Raw genomic sequence first — 25,205 nt, 5'->3', positions numbered from 1 at the left:
TAAATATCTAGAGCCATCTACAGGGGATCTATTTAAGGCTCGATTCGCAGACTGTCACTTTAATGAGTCAGTCTTCCCAACATTAGGGGGAGAAAATACACAGCTGGAGAAGGAAATCAGTTGGAATGAATTATCATTATCTTATCTTGATCCTTGTACTAAACAATGTGAATTAGAAGTACAAAAGATAATTCATTTACAAAGCTTAGCGAATCAATTGCCAGACGCATTTACTGACCCAAATAGAGTGACCAAGTCACATATACCAGTTGTAAATGCTCCAATTAAAATTGATGTCCCAGCAGGACAATATCAAACTGCTAGTGAGTCTACAGCATGACTGAAGCGTGGTAGACCTATTGGTTCCAAAGATAAGAATCCTCGTAAAAGAAAAGGAGCGGCGATTGATAATGGCCAGAACGAGGAAACAAAGAATTTTGAAGAATCTCCAGAAGAGACTTTAGACATGACGAATGAAGAAATTCAGGTACCTGATAATGAAGAGATCTCAACTAATTATGTCATGTCTGGAATAAAATGTAACCGAAATAAAATCGACGTCGATGAAATTTTTGCATGCAATGTAGCAGTTGATGTTATGGATGAAAATGAGGATCAGGAACCAAAGTCCATTGAAGAGTGTACACAAAGTGATAATTGGCCAAAATGGAAGGAAGCAATTGAGGCAGAATTAAAATCTCTTGCAAAGAGAGAAGTATTTGGACCAGTAGTCCGTACACCTAAAGGTGTAAAACCAGTGGGACATAAATGGGTCTTTTTACGAAGGAAGAATGAAGATGGAGAAATTGTGCGATACAAGGCACGTTTAGTTGCACAAGGATTCTCACAAAGACCTGGAATCGATTATGAAGAAACATACTCTCCTGTGGTGGACGCAACTACTTTTAGATTCCTTATTAGTCTGGCAATAAGAGAAGGACTTGATTTACGTTTAATGGATGTAGTCACAGCCTACTTGTATGGGCCACTGGACAATGACATTTATATGAAAGTCCCTGAAGGATTTAAACTGCCAGAAGCAGCTAATTCTAGTTCTCGAGAACATTACTGCATTAAATTAAATAGATCTCTTTATGGGTTGAAACAATCAGGGCGTATGTGGTATAATCGCCTAAGTGAGTACTTGCTAAAAGAAGGCTATAAGAATGACCCCATCAGTCCATGCATTTTTATAAAGAGATTTGGGACAGGATTTGTAATAATCGCAGTGTACGTTGATGATTTAAACATTGTTGGGACACCTGAAGAGATTTCACATACAGTAGAATATTTGAAGAAAGAATTTGAGATGAAAGATCTTGGAAAGACGAAATTTTGCTTAGGGCTACAAATTGAGCACCTAAAGAATGGAATCCTTGTGCATCAAACAACATACACAGAAAAGGTACTAAAAAGGTTCTCTTTGGATCAAGCACATTCGTTGAGTAGTCCAATGGTTGTAAGATCACTAGATGTGGATAAAGACCCATTTCGCCCTCGTGAAAACAATGAAGAAATCCTTGGTCCTAAGTACCATACTTAAGTACAATAGGGGCATTGATGTACCTTGCTAGTCATACGAGACCTGACATATTATTTACAGTAAATTTGTTAGCAAGGTTTAGCTCATGTCCAACTCGAAGGCATTCGAATGGGATAAAACATGTACTTCGTTACCTCCAAGGAACGAAAGATATGGGATTATTCTTTTCTAACCAGTCCAAAGAAGACTTAATTGGCTATGCAGATGCAGGTTATTTGTCTGATCCCCATAATGCTCGATCACAAACAGGATATGTCTTTACATGTGGTGGTACTGCCATTTCTTGGAGTTCCATGAAGCAAACTATTGTAGCTACTTCTTCTAACCATGCAGAAATTTTAGCTATCCACGAAGCTAGTCGTGAATGTGTATGGTTAAGGTCTGTAATTCAACAAATACGAGAAGATTGTGGCATATCCACAGGGAAAGAAACTCCAACAGTTATGTATGAAGATAATGCAGCATGCATTGCACAGCTCAAGGATGGATACATCAAAGGTGATAGAACAAAGCACATTTTACCAAAATTCTTCTTCACCCATGACCTGCAGAAGAATGGTGATGTACAGGTTCTGCAGATTCGTTCAAGTGAAAATTTGGCAGACCTATTTACCAAGGCGCTTCCAACTGCTACTTTCAAGAAATTAGTTTACCAGATTGGATTGCGTCGTCTCAAAGATCTCAAGTTATGTAATCATGAGGGGGAATAGATGCGCGCTGCACTCTTTTTCCCTTAACCATGGTTTTTCCCACTGGGTTTTCCTGGTAAGGTTTTTAATGAGGCAGCATAGTTCGCACATTAGGAAATATTTTGTTTTAAGAGAGAAATTTTATTTTTGTATAATGGACATCCAAGGGGGAGTGTTATGAAATATAATAATGGATGCCCATTATACCCCGGTCCATATTTCTGGAATATTCTAGGGTTCAGTAAAACCATAACTATTGTATCCTATATATACCCGGTACTATATGGAATAACGGACAACCCTATTCTCTCTCTTATTCTCTCCTGTTTATTCACAACATATTAAGAATAATCAAAGAATTATAAACAATAATGCAAGATAGCAAATTGGAACCAACTACACTCTTACAGTCTTACTACACGTAAATAACAATTATCAAACCATTAATCATGTTTCGAAAAGTACAGTATCATTCAATTCAAAACATTGTAGTCTCTATGTCAAATACTATGCGCACGATAATGTATAAAACATACAACTTCGAAGAATAGGCCGGTATGATTGCTATTAAGAAATTATAAATATACGAATGACATGAATAGACCGAGTCATGTGCGGGATTACAACTAATAATATACACGAACAATTAGAAGGGACTAGGCGTAATTACACATAGTAATAATAATTCACACTATACAAATGACTCGAAAAGACTGGGTGTGCGTGATTACCTTCAGATAATGATTTATACTCAAAATATCGGAACAGATCAAAGAACAAAGTAAAAGGCTGATTGCAGCTATTGCACGTCTTTCGTTGATAAAGATCATGATGTGGGTTAATGTGAGGTCTGATCATGAGTTTGCAGGAATTGGAACTAAATATCAAAATTGATTTCAAGTGATAAATATGTGCACACGAACACTTGTAAATGGAATCTTGAGTTTGATGTGATTTATTGAACTCACGCACTAACCATTCATACGGCCGAATCAATATTGGACTGCTTAGAGAGTTGATTAGGGTAAAAGGGTTATTTATAGGCTCTAAAAATAAGATTCCTAATAAAGTAAAATAGAGTTCTAAACTTTTCAAAAATAATAAAAAGGGACTAATTAAAAAGGGAAAATTATTAAATAATAAGTATAACTTTATTTTGCTATAAATTTTATTTTATCAAATCATAAAATTTTGGGATATTACACTCTCAATCTCTATTGCGCTGGATGTACGTTGCGCTGGTTGTTGAAGAAAATTGGTGTTTCCTTTCTTCCTCGGTGTGTGGCGGCAGTGTGTGGTTGTAACACCCCGACAATTCTCTCTTTTCTAAAATAACCTTTTAATATAAAACATAGAGAATTATCAAGGCATTATCGCCCGTGTGAAAACGTAACGGCTTATTCAGAATTTTGCAGCGGAAAACATAAAACTAACTTTAGGTTTATAAATAATCGATTACAGGTTTAGTCCCAAAAATCAACCAACGAAAATAAGGAAATATAAATAGTATGACAAGTTTAAAGTCCATTTAAACAAACCCAAGTCAACTTAGCAAATCAAAACTAAATACAAGCTCTCTATTCCCGATCCCAATGATGCAACATCTTCAAACCTGCAGATGGACAATGCTTATTGATCCTTAGAGACTGCTCACCAAAGATTGGGTCATCACAGGATCAATAAGGCATAGCCATGATCAACATGCACAAGCAAAAGCACGTAATCAGCAAAGCTGAGTACTACATACTAAATCAATAATAATCCTAACATGATTCTATTAAACGAACAACCCTAACATGATACTAATGAACACAAACAAGGGCAGACAAAACATGATAGTTTGACGACCATACTTGACCAGACTAGACTAGGCTAGACTTTTAGCAATAATATTATTTTAGTTGAAATAGACAATGGACCGAGTTGACCGTCCAGAAGTCTTCACTAAGGAAGACGAGGTACGGGCGCGACTCCGTAACCTCAGTGACCTGCGATATCGAGGAACGTTTTAATAAAAATAGAACACGGTGATCAATCCGGTCCCAGAAAAGGCCATGGGCTACCACCATGAACCCCAACTCCTGTTTGTCCGTCACTTTAGACGTGCACAGTCTAAAGCTATTGCTACTCAGTTTCACTTTACATGATTTACAAATTGAGACTCTGTTATGACTCAACAACCACATAAGGCATACAATCCACATTCGTTCACACCTGTTTTTATCTTGAAATTAAGTAAGTGATCATAAAGGCATCAATCAAGACTCATTCCAATTTACCCAACCTTTCCTTTAACCATGATCAACCCTGTATATGGGTATAAAGTTTCAACTTACTAAACAAGGTCCACCGCCCTCATAAAGTAGTGAAAAGCTAAGAAGGGAACAATAATCAATCGATCCAAACCAACATATAGAATAATCTAGTGTTCCCAACCAACATGTTTGTATCAATCATCCATACTAACATGTTACAATTCTCATAATGCAATATAAGTTTAATATGTTCATCCCACAGTATCAAACATGCAATTTCAACCTGACTAAGTTCATCAACAACATTAACATAATCAAGTTCATCAACAATTCAACATGGTTTCAACAATTAGCACACATTCCAAGCACACAGGTATGTACGTACCTTGTGTAAACAAACTGATAGACCACTTTAACACTTTCAAAAGTCGCCTAAAGAGAATTCTTCGCCTAACACAACCAACAAATATTCCCAATCAATTTTCGCAACCATAATAAAGCATTCTAAATACGTCCTAAACATATTCAGAAGCTTCCCTAACGTTAAACTTGAACATCTGATTTCCTAGCATCATAATTATTGAATTAGTGATTGAAATTCGTTGAAAACTCTTTACAAACATCATACTTTAATTTCCAGCAATATAAACTAATTTCAAACTACTCTAAAACATAATCAATGTTCTTAAAATCATAAAAATAATAGCTTTAATAATATATAACCATTCTATTATGATTTAAATCATTAAAAACCTTAAAAATTCACACTTTAATAATTAAAATCATTATTTCATTTCAATTACCTAATCTGAAAATTAATAATTTAATTATGCAAACCTAAAATTCTGAAATCCACAATTAAATCATAAAGCTTATAATTTAAATTCAAGAAACGCAATTTAAATTATTAAAACGTTATTAAATTCATTATTTAAACATAATATGTAAATCTGAAAATTCTAGTTAAATCATAAAAACATATAATTTAGATTCAAGAACATAATTTAAATTCAAGAGCATAAATTCAAATTAATAAACTTAATTAAAATATTTAAATAACTTAGGGTTTAAGAAATAACCAAAAGGAGAGGAGGAGGAGGAGAGGGACTGTCGGCGGCTGGTGCAGGCACGGCGACGAGGGAGGCGCGGCTGGTGGCGACGTGACTGGGCGGCGCGACTGGTGTTGGTGGTCGCGGGTAATTGCAGGTGGTTGGGACTGGCTTGCGCAAGGAGTAAACAAGGAGGAGGAGAAGCAAGCGCGGCTTGACTGCAGCGACGCGACGGTCGACGGGAGGTGCAGCAAGGTGGCGCGGCAAGGGCGGCGCAGCACCAGTGATTAGGTGGTGACGACGGTTGTGGTGGCTGTGCGAAACAGAACCCGCGATTAAGGGGGAATAAAAACGAAAGAAAGAGAAACGAAAGAGAAGAGGAAGGAGGAAGGAATTACCGTGCACAGGAGGAGGAGGAACAACGGTGGTCGGGTGGCGGTTGATCGACGGCGGCGGCTGAGACAAGAGAGGGCAGGGTTGTGCGCCGTGGATGTTGAAGCAAGAAGAAGGAGGTGTTTGAAGCTGTTTTACGTGAAGTGGAGTAGAGGGTTGAGATGGGTTTCACGTGAAGTTGAAGCAAGGGTAGGGAATTATGGGCTTACTTATTTTGGGCTTTATCAATTTGGGCTTGGCTTAGGATTAAGGTTGTTTGAATCCAAAATGATTAGGATTGTTTTCTAAATTCAATCGATCGTGTTTTCGTAATTCGAATTCGTTTTAACTTAAAATTCTAAAATCATTTTCAATTTCGTAAATCGTTGAAAATATTAAAATGTAATAAATAAGTATACGTGAATTATATATTTATTACTCAAAATTCCTAAATTCTAATTAAATATAAATAATATACGTTAAAATATATTAATAAAATTTATAAATTTACGGGGGATTACAATCTACCCCTCTTAAAAGAAGTTTCGTCCCGAAACTTGACACGAAATTTACCACATTTTCCCCAAAAGCTTTTAACTTATTCTTACTAAAGAAGTACTTGTGCCACCTATGTGCACTCTTTTGCCAACTCAAAGCTGCTTGTGTTACTCATGAACACATTTTTCTTATGCGGAGAATCTATTTACTTGCATCAACATGTATAATTTGCTAAAATAAGCATAAAAATGCATAAAAACACCATAAAAATAGGTAAAAAGCGCGAATTTATATCGCATTCTACCCCTCTTAAAGAAAACGAGTTACGCCCTCGTAACTCATCTCAGGGAATAACTTTGGATATTTCTCCTCAACGAATTATGTCCTCGATACAATATTCTCACTAAACTCATTCCAACAAGTAAGACTTCTACAATTCTTTCCATACAATGCCTCAACATGTGTCATCGTAATGCTTGCATGGTGACTATTGATGCACGAAAATTCAATCGAACCTAGGTGGCCTTCCCAATTACCCTTAAAATCCATAACACACGTTCTCAACATATATTCCGTTAGTAATCTTAGTCTGTCTATCGTTTGCAGGGTGGAAAGAAATACTCCTTTTCAATGTTGTCCCCAAGATTCAACTGGACCTTATTGCCAAAATTTCGGACTTTTGTTCTCGGTAAGGATCTTACAAGTTGCCCTATAAAGGTAATGTCTCCAAATATTCGTAGATAACACCATAACAGTTATCTCTAAGTCATGGGTTTGGTAATTAGCCTTATAAGGTTTCAATTGACGCGACAACAGCTAAATCTAGAAAGCTTCCTCACATTTCTCACTTCACTTGAAATTCGATTCCTTTTTCATCAAGTTGGTCATTGGTTTTGCTTACTTCGAAAAGTCTTTCACAACTTCCTATAATAGTCGTCTAGGCTTAGAGAACTTCAAATATCGGGCACGTTCTTTGGAGTAGGTCACTCACTCACATCTTGAATCTTAGCAGGATCTACAGAGACTCTTTCTGGTCAACTTTTCCTTTTTACCAAACCTCCTTATGTCATAACTCTTGGTCTTAACTCTTAGCACTTCCACCAATTCATACATTCCCATCTTTTCAAGACAACAAATGATTTCTAACGATCCTGGACCACTCGAATCTTCTCTTAATTTTATTCCCTTAAGTAACGTAGTTTTCAATCAATTTAGTCGTCACTTTTCCGTCGATGTTACTTATACACACATGACTTCAAGATCCGTATACTTAATTCATATAAAATAAATTCTTTCTAAGCGTCTCCAATATATTCTCAAGTGTTTGTCATGCTCTTTTTCATTCCTTGAACAAATCGGGATATCATCAATAACATAATAACGAACTTAATTCGAAATTCGTGGAAAATCTTATCCATCAAATCCATAATTATGGAAGGTGCATTGGTTAACCCAAAAGACATTACTCTAAACCCATAATGACAATAACGAGTCCTAATGAGGTCTTATAGGCCCTTATCAGCTATCCTCAATTGGTGATACTTCAAACATAATCAATCTTCAAGAACACACTCGCCCAATTCGATTGACCCAATATGTCATCTATCCTAGGCAAAGGATACTTGTTCTTGATGGTGTTTAGCTCCCTAAAATCGATGCATAATTCCATACTCTTATCTTTTCCTTAACAAACACACAGGAGCTCCCCACGGTGATGCACTAGGCCTAATATACCCCTTAACGAAACAACTCTTGCAATTGTGTCTTAATTTGCTCATTTCGAGAGGTGTCATTCTATATGGTGCTTTAGTTATAGGTGTCGTTCCAGGAACTAAGTTTATAGTGGACTCAAAGGCTCCAACAGGTAACATACTTGCAATTTCACTCGGAAACACATCAATGAATCCACTCACAATGGCAACATCTTCGATTTTGACTCCAAGTTCTTTATTCACCTTTAACACACTACAGAAAAATAGTTCACGCTCCCTATTCATCAATTTCCTCACTCGCATTACAGAAATAACCAAAGGTTCTTGGACTACCCAAAACATCTATACGAGGTCAATCTTCCAATATGGTTCCTTACATTTACTTTCAGAATTTCACAGTACGTCTATCTTAGCCTTGTACAAACTTAGTCAATTCCATCCTAAGGTTTATGAATTCTTGTGCCTTTTGCTTTCTCATAAAAGGTAGGGTAAAACTTTCCCTTAAGGCAGTAACAATTGAATCCTAATTGAATCTCTCAGCAGTGCTAAACCTAACTCTATTCTCTCTCCACCATAAATTAGCTTCATCTTTCAAATACATGACAACTTGACCCACTCTCATATTCTAAGGACAGTTCACAACCCCAAACGATTTCTCAAACTCTCTAACCCAGTTCTCTAGAAAGGTAGGATCAGCTTGCTTCTTAAAGTATGGTGGCTTAACTTTGGTTAGTCTCTCAAACATGTCCCCAGTAGAATCAGGACGCTCAGTTCTCTCTTCAGCCAGTCTTCCCGCCAAAAGGCGAATAGCAGCAACTAACTCATTATTGCTTGACATTCTAGTGTGCGGCCTAAAATTAATCACTCTACGATACATAATTCATATGTCCCCTCTACGAAAGAAATTTAGATTTGATCATAGAGATCGCATCAACAAACACTTATTCAAGAATGTACACCAATAATAAAGCAATCATCGTCACTCATTCAAGAAAATATCCCTATCAAGGACATACAATTTGAAAACCAATGAATGGAAGTTCAATCACAACAAATAAGTAATAATATTCCCATTCGCGTGCCCAAAATAAACTTTTGATCATTTGGATTATCAATAATCTAACTCTATTCCTCAAAAGAATGTTAATAACAATTTCTAAACCATAATAACGCACTTGTCCTCAAATTAACATAAAGGTTCTACGACACAACATAAACTATTGTTGGCGAATAACGAAACTCTCAAACTGGAAATGAATACTTTAACTTCTATTGCTAACTCTATAAAGGCTTATTATATCCTTGAAGAGAATAAAGAATAACCCAAACTCTTATTGCTTTAACTTTAAACCGTTGCTGATATGCCACTTATTCTTTAAAACATAAAAGAACTAACTAACTATTACAACTTCAAATGTTTAAGGCATCTTGCCTACCTATTCTTTCCTTGGAAACTTGTGGAGTAAGATCTAGATCTTCAATATTCGTCGAATTCTTCTTCCGAGTATGAGTCTTCTTTCATGTCTTTATCTTGATGAGACTCACTTGCCACCTCACCATCACCTTTAGGTTCCACATCCGACTCACTAGGAATCTCAATGGTAGGCTCATGGGCCACTGGGTTAGGGTTATTTGCCTCAACCACTACATTCTCATTCTCCACGGTTACATCATTTCCCTCTAGATATTTACAACTCTAATAGGTTCATCTATAACTGCATCCCAAGCATGACTCCATGAGTTTCTACCCTCCTTGAACCCATTTTCTACGACCTCAATAATGGTGGTCAGGATCTCTAAGTCATATCTCTACCTACCATCCCTAGTCCCATACTTAATCAACTTTGGTGTTCCATCATCAGAATGCATGTCTTTAAACCTATATTTGAGTTCTAGGTATGGCATTTTGGTTAGGTAAGCAATGAACAATAGTGGATGCTATGATGGTCTCTCTTATTAAGATGGGTTGGTCTTGTATCTAGCAAAATACTCATATCCAATCACGACTTTCTTCATAAAGGGATATTTTATTCCTTAAAGAAACAACTTAAGGCCTCACTAACGATTTCCCAACCAAACCATAATCAAAGTTCAATAAAGCAATAAGTTCGATGGAATCAAACAATCTCTCTAATGCAGATTTAAATGCAACACTTAAACATTTAGTACACGCACGTTCATAACAATCAACTTCTTATCATTGACTAGCTACTAATGCACATATAATTCTATCTTATATGCCCTTCTTATACTACCCATCTCTCATAAACTAAAGCATTGAAATAATTTAATTAACAAAGTAAAATGACGATAATATGAGAAAATTATAACATAGAATAATAACATAAATAAAAATATAAAATAAATAAAGTGAAATAAATTAAGGAAATGCGTAGCGAATAAATATAAAAATATTATGTTCTTTCAAACAAGATAAAAGGAAATCGGCCCCCCAAAAAAAAGTACCAATTTTTGAACACTATAATACGTAGAAGCTCGAGTTTTAAGAATTTTATTTTAAATAACTAGATAGTTAGGCGCCTAAAAATTTATTAAAGTAAAACCTTAGCTTCTAGATACCACTTTGTAACACCCCGACAATTCTCTCTTTTCTAAAATAACCTTTTAATATAAAACATAGAGAATTATCAAGGCATTATCGCCCGTGTGAAAACGTAACGGCTTATTCAGAATTTTGCAGCGGAAAACATAAAACTAACTTTAGGTTTATAAATAATCGATTACAGGTTTAGTCCCAAAAATCAACCAACGAAAATAAGGAAATATAAATAGTATGACAAGTTTAAAGTCCATTTAAACAAACCCAAGTCAACTTAGCAAATCAAAACTAAATACAAGCTCTCTATTCCCGATCCCAATGATGCAACATCTTCAAACCTGCAGATGGACAATGCTTATTGATCCTTAGAGACTGCTCACCAAAGATTGGGTCATCACAGGATCAATAAGGCATAGCCATGATCAACATGCACAAGCAAAAGCACGTAATCAGCAAAGCTGAGTACTACATACTAAATCAATAATAATCCTAACATGATTCTATTAAACGAACAACCCTAACATGATACTAATGAACACAAACAAGGGCAGACAAAACATGATAGTTTGACGACCATACTTGACCAGACTAGACTAGGCTAGACTTTTAGCAATAATATTATTTTAGTTGAAATAGACAATGGACCGAGTTGACCGTCCAGAAGTCTTCACTAAGGAAGACGAGGTACGGGCGCGACTCCGTAACCTCAGTGACCTGCGATATCGAGGAACGTTTTAATAAAAATAGAACACGGTGATCAATCCGGTCCCAGAAAAGGCCATGGGCTACCACCATGAACCCCAACTCCTGTTTGTCCGTCACTTTAGACGTGCACAGTCTAAAGCTATTGCTACTCAGTTTCACTTTACATGATTTACAAATTGAGACTCTGTTATGACTCAACAACCACATAAGGCATACAATCCACATTCGTTCACAACTGTTTTTATCTTGAAATTAAGTAAGTGATCATAAAGGCATCAATCAAGACTCATTCCAATTTACCCAACCTTTCCTTTAACCATGATCAACCCTGTATATGGGTATAAAGTTTCAACTTACTAAACAAGGTCCACCGCCCTCATAAAGTAGTGAAAAGCTAAGAAGGGAACAATAATCAATCGATCCAAACCAACATATAGAATAATCTAGTGTTCCCAACCAACATGTTTGTATCAATCATCCATACTAACATGTTACAATTCTCATAATGCAATATAAGTTTAATATGTTCATCCCACAGTATCAAACATGCAATTTCAACCTGACTAAGTTCATCAACAACATTAACATAATCAAGTTCATCAACAATTCAACATGGTTTCAACAATTAGCACACATTCCAAGCACACAGGTATGTACGTACCTTGTGTAAACAAACTGATAGACCACTTTAACACTTTCAAAAGTCGCCTAAAGAGAATTCTTCGCCTAACACAACCAACAAATATTCCCAATCAATTTTCGCAACCGTAATAAAGCATTCTAAATACATCCTAAACATATTCAGAAGCTTCCCTAACGTTAAACTTGAACATCTGATTTCCTAGCATCATAATTATTGAATTAGTGATTGAAATTCGTTGAAAACTCTTTACAAACATCATACTTTAATTTCCAGCAATATAAACTAATTTCAAACTACTCTAAAACATAATCAATGTTCTTAAAATCATAAAAATAATAGCTTTAATAATATATAACCATTCTATTATGATTTAAATCATTAAAAACCTTAAAAATTCACACTTTAATAATTAAAATCATTATTTCATTTCAATTACCTAATCTGAAAATTAATAATTTAATTATGCAAACCTAAAATTCTGAAATCCACAATTAAATCATAAAGCTTATAATTTAAATTCAAGAAACGCAATTTAAATTATTAAAACGTTATTAAATTCATTATTTAAACATAATATGTAAATCTGAAAATTCTAGTTAAATCATAAAAATATATAATTTAGATTCAAGAACATAATTTAAATTCAAGAGCATAAATTCAAATTAATAAACTTAATTAAAATATTTAAATAACTTAGGGTTTAAGAAATAACCAAAAGGAGAGGAGGAGGAGGAGAGGGACTGCCGGCGGCTGGTGCAGGCACGGCGACGAGGGAGGCGCGGCTGGTGGCGACGTGACTGGGCGGCGCGACTGGTGTTGGTGGTCGCGGGTAATTGCAGGTGGTTGGGACTGGCTTGCGCAAGGAGTAAACAAGGAGGAGGAGAAGCAAGCGCGGCTTGACTGCAGCGACGCGACGGTCGACGGGAGGTGCAGCAAGGTGGCGCGGCAAGGGCGGCGCAGCACCAGTGATTAGGTGGTGACGACGGTTGTGGTGGCTGTGCGAAACAGAACCCGCGATTAAGGGGGAATAAAAACGAAAGAAAGAGAAACGAAAGAGAAGAGGAAGGAGGAAGGAATTACCGTGCACAGGAGGAGGAGGAACGACGGTGGTCGGGTGGCGGTTGATCGACGGCGGCGGCTGAGACAAGAGAGGGCAGGGTTGTGCGCCGTGGATGTTGAAGCAAGAAGAAGGAGGTGTTTGAAGCTGTTTTACGTGAAGTGGAGTAGAGGGTTGAGATGGGTTTCACGTGAAGTTGAAGCAAGGGTAGGGAATTATGGGCTTACTTATTTTGGGCTTTATCAATTTGGGCTTGGCTTAGGATTAAGGTTGTTTGAATCCAAAATGATTAGGATTGTTTTCTAAATTCAATCGATCGTGTTTTCGTAATTCGAATTCGTTTTAACTTAAAATTCTAAAATCATTTTCAATTTCGTAAATCGTTGAAAATATTAAAATGTAATAAATAAGTATACGTGAATTATATATTTATTACTCAAAATTCCTAAATTCTAATTAAATATAAATAATATACGTTAAAATATATTAATAAAATTTATAAATTTACGGGGGATTACAGTGGTGGTGGTGGAGAGAGAGTGAAGAAGTGGAATGAAGCATAGGGAGGGGAGGCGTTGGTGGGCGTCGACAAGGGTGGAGGTGTGTTGCTTTGGTGGGCGTCAACAAGGGTGGAGTTGGAGTTGGAGGTGAAGATGGTTGCCATGATACTTGAGGTGGGTGGTGGGTTAATGGAAGAAGGAAGGGGAGAAAAAAAAGAAAAAGAAATGGGTGGGTTAATGGGGTGGATTAATGGGTTGTTGATTAGGAGGGTTAATTAGGGATTAGATGGATAATTAGATAGTAATTGTTTATTATGAAGATGATGACGTCATTAGGGATATTTCGGGTATTTTATGTATTTTTGAAACTTGATGGACGTTTGGTGAATTATGCTAAAACTCGGGGATGTTTCATGAAAAATTCGAAAAAAAATAAAAATCCAAACGGACTCACACGTGTGAGTCCAATGGACTTGATTAAAATGGGTTTGATGTGCAGTAATTTACTGCTATCCATTAAGGTACCCATACAAACTCCCACGAGAGATCAGTACTCTTGCATAAAGCTGTGGGAACACCTCGTAGTATATAATAAAAATAAAAAAGTAAAAATCTGTTTCAGCATTAACAACATTCATCATTTAGTCATATATCTGTCTATAATACCGGAAAAAAATGTGAATATAAACCCAGAAAAATACAGAAATGTTAAAAATTCTGCAGATGATGATAGCTTCAACTTCATCATCTTCTCTCTCCTTCGCAAATCGTCTCAATCTCCAGCGTCGCGGATTTTCCATCATCTCGTTATCATCTTCAACAACCTTCCGAAATACTCCATCCATTTTATCAACTTCCAAAACTCACTCTGTCAAATCGTTCCGGATGTCCTCAACTCGGAGCGACTCTAATTCAATTGCCCCCTCTACTTCTTCGGTATAATCTCAAATTTTTGAACTTTTGTTTTGAATTTTTAATAATTTTTTTGCGATTTGGATTGTTTAGGGAACTTGGTTGAGTTCTTTTGGACTATAAATGCGGATAAACTGATTATTGCTTGGTAGATGTCAAATACTGGATTACATTTTTTTTTGAATTATTCTGAATATTTTGATTTTGTTTTGATCTATTCTTGTAAATTAATGTAGTGTGAGTTCAAAAATGGGAATTGGGTTTGTGTAGTTATTCGATTTGTTTGAATTTTGCTAGATTATTAGAAATCTACTATAATCTATTATCGGGCTTGATTATTAGTATAATGTAATGCTCCGTACTACATAATCAAACTGAGTAATATTGCTGCTTGAGAAAGGCCTCCTGCCGAGACATTATAGTGCAACCAAACCTCATTTTGTTCTTGGGATTTCAATACAAATATACTATATAGTTACCCTACCCCTGCAAAGGAAGATTCAAAGTGTTTGAATCCATTACTAGTTGTAGCAGCTTCAAGTGTATGTTAATTCAGCGTGTCAAGTTGGGAAATCAGGTTGTAACTTTGACCGTGATGATCGCTGTTGGGGTGGTGTGTCTGACACTTTTGGTGATTGGACTAAATGTTTGAGATGTGGGAGCACCTTGGGGAATTTTGATATCTGCAAACTATTTGGTTTGCAGGCTTGCAGACAAAGGTTTTTGGTGTTGAAAAAGATGAATAGTTGTTTGTGGGTTAGCCTGGGGTAAGGAAACCACATTGGTCTCATCTTAATATTATTTTTTAGTTCGTGTGTTCAGTTTAGTATTCAAGGAAGCACTTACTGAACCTCTAGACATCAATATAAGGAAGCTCCAGGGATGCAGACAAGCCTAGCCTAAAGAAGGCAGGTTATTTTTGCAAGGAATGAGGAAATTAGGATCAGCAGTGTTATCGGTATGAAGACTGCAGACTGCAGTATGAGCAAGCTGCACTAGGAAAGGGGGAGGAAGTAGGACTTGAACTATATGAAGGTCCAACATGGGAATTGAATTGTATTAATGCTAAGCACCAATTATACCCAATTATCCATCGATTCAACTGGTTTGCATCACTACAAAACAAATAATGGACAAGAAACTCGTTCGTGATAGAGCATAAAAAGGGAGAACTTTCACAGCTGAACCCATGATGACATTATGTCACATTAGTTGATAAGAGCACGAGTAAGTATAAAATTTTACATCTGAAGGTTGAAGTGTTGAAACCTAGTAACTCTATCTTATTTTCCTGTACCAGAATCCCAATAAGATTCTCCATTGCTATGGGGCTCTATTGCTAGTGAACAAATTTTAACATAGCTGACCCTTTAGTTCCTTCTATCTTTTATAGCTTTCATATTTCTCCTGTTCTCTGCAATAAATTGAGATTTTATGATGCATAACCTTTAAGCACTCTAATGTTTATGCTTTGTGTATCTTGGATGTTGGAGGAGGTCACAACAATCTTGGAATAATCTCTTCCTTCAGAAAGGTTTTATGGGACATGTGGTAGTATCTCTTTCTGCGAATGTCGATCCTTCTCGTTCAGACTGAGGACTACCTTTGGCCTTGAATTCAGAAATTCTTAAGCAATTGCATATTTAAGGATGTTTTCCACATATTCATTTCTTCCTCCTGTGAAGCTTGGCTTCCTATTGGATGAGAATCCAGAAATTGAATTTGTGGCAGGTTAGGAGGCTCCAAGTGTGTCCCATGTAATACTTATAAGTTTTAAGCCATAACTTATTGTACCTATTATTTGGTGCTATGTATGCCTTAGTCTCCTGCTGTATGCTGATTTTAACTTTATTAGGAATCCGAGGTTCATTCAGTAGAAACTCTAGATAATAGGCGAAAAACAAGACATTAATATTTGTACCTGCTTTTAGTGTGTGTTCAACTACAACAGCTTTATGACGGGCCTTCATGATGAAGCCATTCTGCTTGAATGATTTGAAAATTCATTTGTATTGCGATATATCTAGCAAGCATTCTTTTTATTATTTTCTTTCTGTCAAGTTTGAATGAGGGACATACTATAAAAGGTTAGTTAGGGGACCAAGATAAGGCATCCAATAAATGCTTATCCCACAGAAACCTAATGAGACTTGAAGGAGAGTATGCCCAAGAACATACTGATGCATTTACACCTCTGACTCTGAGATATACTCTCTCATGCGTAGAAGATTCTTTGTTTTCAGTAGCAGGGCGCTGGAAGGGGTGGGTTGGGGTTTTCCTGTTCTGGTGCAGATTATAATTAATTGAGCACAACTGGTTCTACTCTCTTTCTCTTATTCTCATAGTGTTCTTTTCCCCTGCCAAAATAACTGCCTGACATTACTGTAATCTGAGATATCAATATAAACTATAAAGTCATTTTTGTGGCGTAAGATGACGTGTCTCATCCCAGCCAGGAGACAGAAACACTCTCTTTTCACTAGTATTTACAGTCTCTGCCTCTGATATTAACAGTTCACCAAAGAATGCAGCATAGCTTAATTGATATGTAGGCTTGTTTATATAGTTTTTTTAACATCTTGGAGTAATCTTCCCTAGATTACACTTTGTTTGGTTAGCATTGTGAAGGGAAAAGGCGGTGAGGTAAAAAGAGAAGGAAAGGGAGGTGAGGGGAGGAAAAGAGTTAATATCCATTTTCCTTCCAAATCTTTCAAACAATGAAGGAATTTGATTTATTAGAAGGGAGTAAAATGGATTCCTCCAATTCCCTTCCCTTTCCTCTATGTCTTATCCAAATAAGGTAATGTATCCCTTCCTCCCTTCCCCTCCAAATCTTCCTATCCAAACATAGTGTTAGGGTCTTACTCGGGTAGTATTCAATGAACTGATGTAAAGGGAGGGGCACTCTAGGTAGTATCTTAGTTATGGGTAGCTTGGGGAATAAGCTAGGGAGTTTGTCTTTAATAGAGCACATTTTAGAGAGAATATCATGTTGAATATTGATGCGTGATTTGGTTTAGCTTAGAGTGTTCATTGGAAGAGAATCAAGCCTCCCAAAAGCTTTAATATCCATTACGTTTCTGTAATCCCAGTTTATTAATCAAAATATTCTTCTTTTTCCTTAATTTCTGTTGTCCAGTTATGTTAATTCATAACATAGTACAAAAATTTATAGAAAGGATTATTCTCTCAACTAGAGAGTAGAGTCTCATTAACTCTTTTGATTTCTTATTACTTCTGTCTCAAACTTTTCATCTCATTTCTATTAGAGTTGAAGACAACAATTTGAATAAGAATTTTTATGCGTCTCTCTCCAAACTGGTCTCATAAACCTTTTTCTCTCCCCATTAAAACACTTACCCAGTTTCTCTTACTTATCTTTCTCTCTATCCATTTCCAGTTTCTTTTCAATCATCTTCTATTACTACTTCTAACCTCCATGCCAAACCCAAGTATTTAGAAAAGAAAGGGATGGAGGGGTGTGTAAAAATAAAATATGATGCCTTAGGTTGATAAATATTTTTAGAGAAATATTGTTAGCTTTAGTTAGAAACAATTTTGTCGTATTGACAGGTTAACTTGTTTTCTACTGGTTAAAAATGTCCTTGATGAATTTTGTTTGAATAACCAAGCTGTCAATTTCTTATAGCTGGGTTGTATGTTAGACCCAGATCACTGCATTTTGATTTTGTATTTTATTTTCATTTTTCCTGTGACGTCTGTAATTAAAATCTTCTTATTTGTGTGGTAAGATCTCCAAGTAATTTTACGCAGAAGTAGTTTTGATGGCTAAAGTGTTTAAAGATGTATGTTGATTAATGTACTTTGACATCTCATAGCAAGGATCTCATGCATTCTTATGCTAAATTTTTTGCGACTTCTTTTTCTTCAATTTTCTTGAGTCTCTGCTTCTGTTACCGGAATCTTGTGGGATCCATGTATAGCAGAAATGAAGTCATTTAGTGTATTTCGTATATATTAATGTACCCTTACCAAGTTCTTGTTCATGTTTGTTATGCAGGGAAATTTTCGTAAAGTCAATTTTTGTCAGTGGTGTGGAGGCCCAACAAAGCATGAAATACCTGATGGCGATGAGAAGATGAGAGCAATCTGCACCCAATGTGGAAAAGTTGCCTATCAGAATCCTAAAATGGTAATATTCATAGTTTTATATCAATGTAACAAGAGAACTACATATGATCGTAAAATCTATGAAGGGATATATAGTTTAATTTGTTGTAAATTTTTATATATTCAATTCACAATGTGGCTGGCTTTATGTAAACTTTTCCATTTTTTTGTTTGTTCCAGAATGAACTTGGATAATTTTATAAATCGACGTACCCACTTCCCTTCTCTCTCTTCCCTTCCCATAAAAGTAGCAGGCACATATTATTCCCTCTTCTCGCTATCTTCACCTCCCTATTCAGTAGGTAATAATAATATATGCAATTCTACAGATTTATTCATATTCCAAAATATCCGAAATGGAACCAAACTTTCTTCATATAAACCTCCTGGATTAATAAAGGCCGGCAGAAGTGCAACTTTAAGAAATCATATTTAGCCTGCCGAAACAGATTGCATACTGGTGAACTTAGATCCAGAGACACGGAAAAGCTAAAAGAAAAAAAGGAAGAAAAGTACGACAATACTTCCGTAAAATGAAATTAAATGCCACTGAATCCATAGACAACATAAGATAAACATATTGAGATGACTATCAATTTATGGATCAAAAACTACTCCTTCCTTTCTTAACAATTGCAGCACTTGTGTTAGCCCGTAGTTCTAGGAGAACAAGTAGGTAGTTCATGGAAAGTAATGTTTTATTGTGCTTGTGGGGTTAATTGGTTTTTTTTTTTTTTGGGTGGGAGAGTAACAATAAAAAAATTACTGCAAGTGGGGTTAGTGGGAGGGAGAAGCGGTGCCATGCCTAATTAGGAAGAGTTGTAGTTATTCATAAACAGCAGAAAGAGGCAAGTTTTACGATTATTTAGGGACGGAGGGAGCATATAGTTTTCAGTTCTTCAGAGTTGCGTTTCTGCCAATTCACAAGTTTTACATTTGTTGCTATAGATATGATCAAGTTGGTACTCTTGGTAAGTCGATTAATAAAACAATTCTTATAAACTCTATAGTATAATTAACGGGGGAAATCAAAATCATTAATTTCTGAGTATTTGGGCCTTGTGTAAAATCTTAACAGGAATGTAAATTCCTTAATTCACCTGCCTCTAGCTTAGTCAATAGATATCAACTTATGATCTATAAGGATTAAGAAGAAGAATTTTACTTAATATAGTTGTTCAAGAGGAGTTCAAAGAGACAGATGAGAAAAGAGGAAGTGGAATCCATAGGTAATGGTGTGTTAAGGAAGAGAAACTAAGGAGTGCTGGCTGCTGAGAAAGAAGGGTAAGGTTTTACCGGGGAGAGGTGGGGGGAAGATAGACAAAAGCTGAAGGCGTGGCTTTTCCATAATTTGTTCTTTTGAAGTTAACATTTATAAATGAAATAGGCCTAATCATCTATTGGAAAACTTAATACCACTTACTCAGTTACTTTTGGAAGATTCCGGAGTTTGAATTATGTACTTATCAGTTATCACTTGTTGCAGAAGCTGACTTTATCATATGTTCTAAGTTGATATGGGTTGATTTCTATATAGGCCGAATTGACTGTATTGACCTTTTATCGGCCTGTATCAGTATCATTGGCTACATGCCTACATGCTATCCCATTTTGGTGGATATGTGAGTATGTAATGCTCTTTTATGATCAAGGTAATATAGGTCCGGCAAACAGAAAAATTAACAAATCCGTCAAATTATCTCCTAACTTTGGATTATGCTAGAATAATTGAACTTGAGATTATTCAGAGGAGACCAATCAAATTTAGGATTATCTGTTTTAAATATTTAATACAGTACAAATTATGTTTGAAAGTGATGTTTGTCAATACCTTGGTCTATGAAGTTTCAAAGTACGTGAATTGTTTATGGCCCATTATTCTTGATTTCTCTAATATTACCTTGCGTTTTGGAGATTCGTTCCTGTTAAAATTGTTGGTGAAAGATGCCAAACCCTCAAACGGTTAGATACTGGTGATGCCTGTAGTGCATGTAAGGCTGAGGCTGGTAGGGGACTGGAGGTTATGTCGCGGTGTATAAATTAGCTGAAGTTTAAAATCTGGTGTTGTTTTCTCATCTGGAATCTTATCATCGAAAAATATTTGTGCTCCATTCATATTATGTGTTATCATATGCCTAATACCAGTTATCAACTTGTTACAGGTTGTCGGGTGCCTCATCGAGCATGAGGAAAAGATCCTACTTTGCAAGCGAAACATTCAACCTTCTTATGGTCTGTGGTAAGTGTTTTTGGAGGGAATTTTTGTTGCGGATTTGAGAAGGACAAACGAATCTCATTCTTATTTCTGTAATGCTTGCTTTCCACATCGTTTATCACTTTTTTAGTCCATTGGGTATTATCTACATAGGACTCTTCCTGCTGGTTTCATGGAAATGGGTGAATCTGCTGCAGAAGGTGCTATAAGGGAGACCCAAGAAGAAGCGGGTGCTGACGTTGAGGTTTTGTCACCATTTGCTCAATTAGACATTCCACTTATTGGTCAAGTAAGGAAGAAACATTGATCTTCCCTGAGTATATCACTGTTATTGATTGTCCTATTCTTGTAACAACTTGTCCTGTAACAGACATACATGATATTTCTGGCCAAGCTGAAGAAACCACATTTCTCACCTGGTCCTGAATCTATTGAGTGCCGACTTTTTGCACTTGATGAAATACCTTTTGATTCTCTGGCATTTTCATCAATGCTTGTTACTTTGAAACTGGTAAGCAAGTGGATGGTTTTTCCAATTATTCTTCAGTGATTAAGATATACTCCCTCCGTTCCTGAATACGTGCAACAATTTGACTTTTGCACTATTCATACATTAATTTTGACCAAATTTTTGTACAAATATATAGAAGGAATTTTTCAAACTCGCCACCTTGTAAAGTCCACATTTTCAAACCTTATAAAATTTTATTTATAAATTACCACCTTGTAAAATCACAAACTTTTAAAATTACAACCACTTAACGGAAACTGTTAAGTTTTCGTTTGTGGGCCCACTTCTTCATTTTCTTTCGTTTTCCCTCCTTTTTTCCACAATTTTCATAAGCTCCCAAACATATCAATCTTTTCTCAAACATCCACCACATATCTCTCTCCCTCTTCTCCATCATCACCATCATTGAACTACACAGTAAAAAAAGAGCTGCAGATTTCAAAATCAACAAGCAATGGGGGATGATGCAACACCAAGAGATAGCTTATTACCCAACACTCAAAACCCAAAAAGATCATTCAATCGATTACTCTCGCACGCCCATGATGAATTGCACGGCTTCCAGTCTTACCTTCGATGGATTTGCGTCAATCAATCAAACATCTACACAGATTTTCTATCATGGTCTGTGTTTCTAATCTTTGCAATTGCAATCCCTGCATTCTCCCATTTTTACCTAGCTTGCCATTCTTGCGACGCCACGCAAGACCACCCTTACTATACGGTCGCACAACTCTCTGTCGTTTTTATGTTTGTCTAAGTTTGTGAGGAAGTATGGTCTGAAGAGGTTCTTCTTCTTTGATAAGCTTGTGGATGTGAGTGATTCTGTTAGACACCACTATACTACACAACTCTATTTATGTTCTTAATCCTTTTTTATTCAGTAATTTTAATTTTTTTTAGTTATTTATTTTGTGGGTTCATTGGTTTTTTTGATTAGTTGCATTGGTGTTTTTTCTGGGTTTGTTGAACTGTTGATTGAATTGGGTGATATTTTGTTTGAATTACGGATTTTGCTTTCAGATTTTGGGGGTTTTGCTGGTTTTAATTTGATATGTGTCATAGTGTCATGGGATTTTGATTAATTTTCCAGGTGAGTTTGGATTAAATTGGTTGTTTAATTTCATCCCCTGCTTTTGGGTTTTGTTAAATTGATGATTGAATTGGGTCATTTTGTGTTACATTTATGGAATTTGTTTTCTATGCTTGCTAGTTTGATTTCGATTAGTGACATGCGTTTTTGATTAATTTGCATAATTTGATCCCTGTACTTTAAAGTGCAGTTGTGAGAGAGAGGGAGTGAGTGTGTGGTGATGAGTGAATGATAAAATTGAAAAGTACAGTTGTGAGAGAGAAAGTGAGTGAGTAAGTGAGTGTGTGGGTGGTGATGAGTGAATGATAAAATTGAAAAGTACAATTGTGAGAGAGAGTGAGTGAGTGAGTGAGTGAGTGTGTGGTGAAGAGTGAATGATGAAATTGAAAAGTACAATTGTGAGAGAGGGAGGAGGAATATCAATAATGAAGAATGTGGTGGTAATGTCATAAAGGAAGGAAGAGGAAAAAGGAAAATCGTGGAAAAAAAGGAGGGAAAAACGAAAGAAAATGAAGAAGTGGTCCCCACAAGCGGAAAACTTAACAGTTTCCGTTAAGTGGTGGTACTTTGAACGTTTGTGATTTTATGAGTTGATAATCTTTAAACAAAATTTCACAAGGTGGTAAGTTTGAAAAAGTGGACTTTATAAGGTGGTAAGTTTGAAAAATTCCTATGTAAAAATCAAATGTTATTGTGTAATATGTTGTTGGATTAGTCTTAATGTACATTTTTCAAATATCACTTTTTAAAAGTTTTTACTAATATGTATTTGCATATAATTACGGTCAAACTAGTGTCTTGGCAAGTGTGCCGGTCAAACAGTTGCAAGTATTCAGGAACGTAGGGAGTATATATTTTGACGTATTCCTCTGGTTTCAGTACATAGAAGATATGAGAGCTGGCAAACCCAAGTTCCATTATGGTACCATCAGTAAAAGGTAATTTCATAAATACGTGTCCCCTGTTTTGTTATATCAAATGATTTATCTAGAAAACTATGGTTCATGCATATCAAGCCAAGTTCATGCATATCCAACTGCAAATCCACTAATGATGACAGCTTTAGGGCTTGTCCTGTTTATTTACGGGATGAGTTCAAGTTTGCTGTACTTTTCTTGGTTAAGTTCTCACTTGTCTGCATTCAGCAACAAGTAAAGGGTCATTTTTTGTTCTTATGAATGTTGTGGAGTAAAAGTGAAAGACTTTGTAGAGTAGGGAGTGGTCTATAGCAACTCCCTAGGGGTTAAAAAATATTGTTATTGTATATTTGTATTGTGTTTCCCTTTTTTCCATTACCTCCACTGCCCCCGTATTACTTAAGTGTGGTGTTTTTTGGGGTTGGGTGTGTTGAAACGCGAAACCAGATCCCTCCGTGGTCGTATTTTGCAGTAATTAAGGTGTGATGTCCTTTGCTTTTCGAATCTCTCTTTAGATTTTTTGGCTATGTTCTGAACTTTCTGAAGATCAAAAATATCCCAGGAAGTGTTCCTAGTCCATTTTCTATGTGAAACTAAAATTGCAGGCCCAGATTTTATTCTAGGGTTCCCAATGTTTGCATCATGTTTTTTCCGCATCAGATTTTAGTCTTAGTGGTGAACCACATTGCTGATCTCATTCCATTACCTAGCTATTATTATCTGCAACTTTATTAGATTAAAAAGTAGTTCACATTTGTGTTACAGTTTCTATGTTTATAGCCTTTAAAATTGTGTTTTATATGAAATCTTCTTTCACTATGTTGGCAGACCTGGAACTAGCCCTTCTGATATACATGCCTCCACTCTTGATTATCATCTACAGTCGTGACATTAAGGTAAGCGGTCTATCGGGTTTGTTAAAGTAAATAGCGAGTTGGATTATAATATGTTTGTGTTACATAGAATACATTTTAACACCGACCACTTCATTCACGATAGGTACACTGCAGGGTAGTGATACCTCAGACTACGTCAAGCTCAAAGCAGCTCAACTCTGCATTCAACTGGACACATGTGTTGGCCATTTGCAGCCCTTCAGTCCTTTCTTGTCATGGAAATCTCTTTTCTTCATAGGGCAGTCTGCAATAAGATTATATTCCAGCTGGTTTGAGGCACAATGATGTTGATTGCCTAGCAGAAAAAATCGATGTACTATACGCTGCAGCTTCCCATAAATTCTTTGGGAGAGATTACCAGTCAGTAATTCTGGAATTCTTATCGATTAATGGCTAGGGTGTGATTCCTGAAAACCGCTCCTTAAATGTAGACTTCTCAGAGTTGTTTCAACTGTTTGTGATTCTGGTTGATTAATGGAGTTTGTTTAGGTGTGTGTGTCGGGGATGCTAATTCATTCTTAAAGTGGATTCCTCAATACCACAATCTTGTACATGTAATATACTTTTTGTCATCCATTAATCAATGGATTATAATATTTTGGTGGTTGGAAATTCTTATTTTGATGTAAACGTATACACGAAACGTCATTTTGGCATAAAATGGCACCAAATTCAGCATTGAATTATTAGTGCAACTTCAATGACAAGTTACTTGTCAAATTAGTTTGTCATGCAACCTAAGATTTTAAGGTATTAACTTTTTAGCTAGTTTTCATTCCAATGGAAAGTTAATTTACCAAACTAGCTTGATATTTAAAGGGGGTTTTTTAAACGACGCTCTCATTAGCTAAAAACACCCTCATTAGCTGAAAACGCTTTCATTTAGTACGTTAAAGTACGAATATACCCTTATAAGCAAATATACCCTTTATAAGCAAATATACCCC

At 36.1% G+C, this 25,205-nt stretch overlaps 1 protein-coding gene across 2 annotated transcripts; it reads left to right on the top strand.

Annotated features, from left to right (window-relative positions):
- The first annotated feature begins 14,213 nt into the window (after positions 1-14,213).
- Positions 14,214-24,965, top strand: LOC110806030 (nudix hydrolase 23, chloroplastic). Of its 2 annotated transcripts, none has more exons than XM_022011667.2 (8): positions 14,214-14,519; positions 18,517-18,648; positions 20,789-20,865; positions 20,995-21,085; positions 21,212-21,352; positions 23,325-23,383; positions 24,191-24,258; positions 24,362-24,965. In XM_022011667.2, the coding sequence occupies exons 1-7, from the start codon at positions 14,289-14,291 to the stop codon at positions 24,249-24,251; spliced, it is 792 nt and encodes a 263-aa protein (XP_021867359.1). In that variant the 5' UTR covers positions 14,214-14,288; the 3' UTR covers positions 24,252-24,258; positions 24,362-24,965. The 2 variants fall into 2 exon arrangements, with proteins under 2 accessions (XP_021867359.1, XP_021867358.1); XM_022011666.2 differs by having other exon boundaries at positions 14,217-14,519; positions 20,995-21,130.
- The last annotated feature ends 240 nt before the right edge of the window (positions 24,966-25,205 follow it).

This window comes from Spinacia oleracea, chromosome 3 (assembly GCF_020520425.1).
Source record: "Spinacia oleracea cultivar Varoflay chromosome 3, BTI_SOV_V1, whole genome shotgun sequence".
NCBI lineage: Eukaryota > Viridiplantae > Streptophyta > Magnoliopsida > Caryophyllales > Amaranthaceae > Spinacia > Spinacia oleracea.
This window is presented reverse-complemented; position numbering and strand designations above follow the sequence as displayed.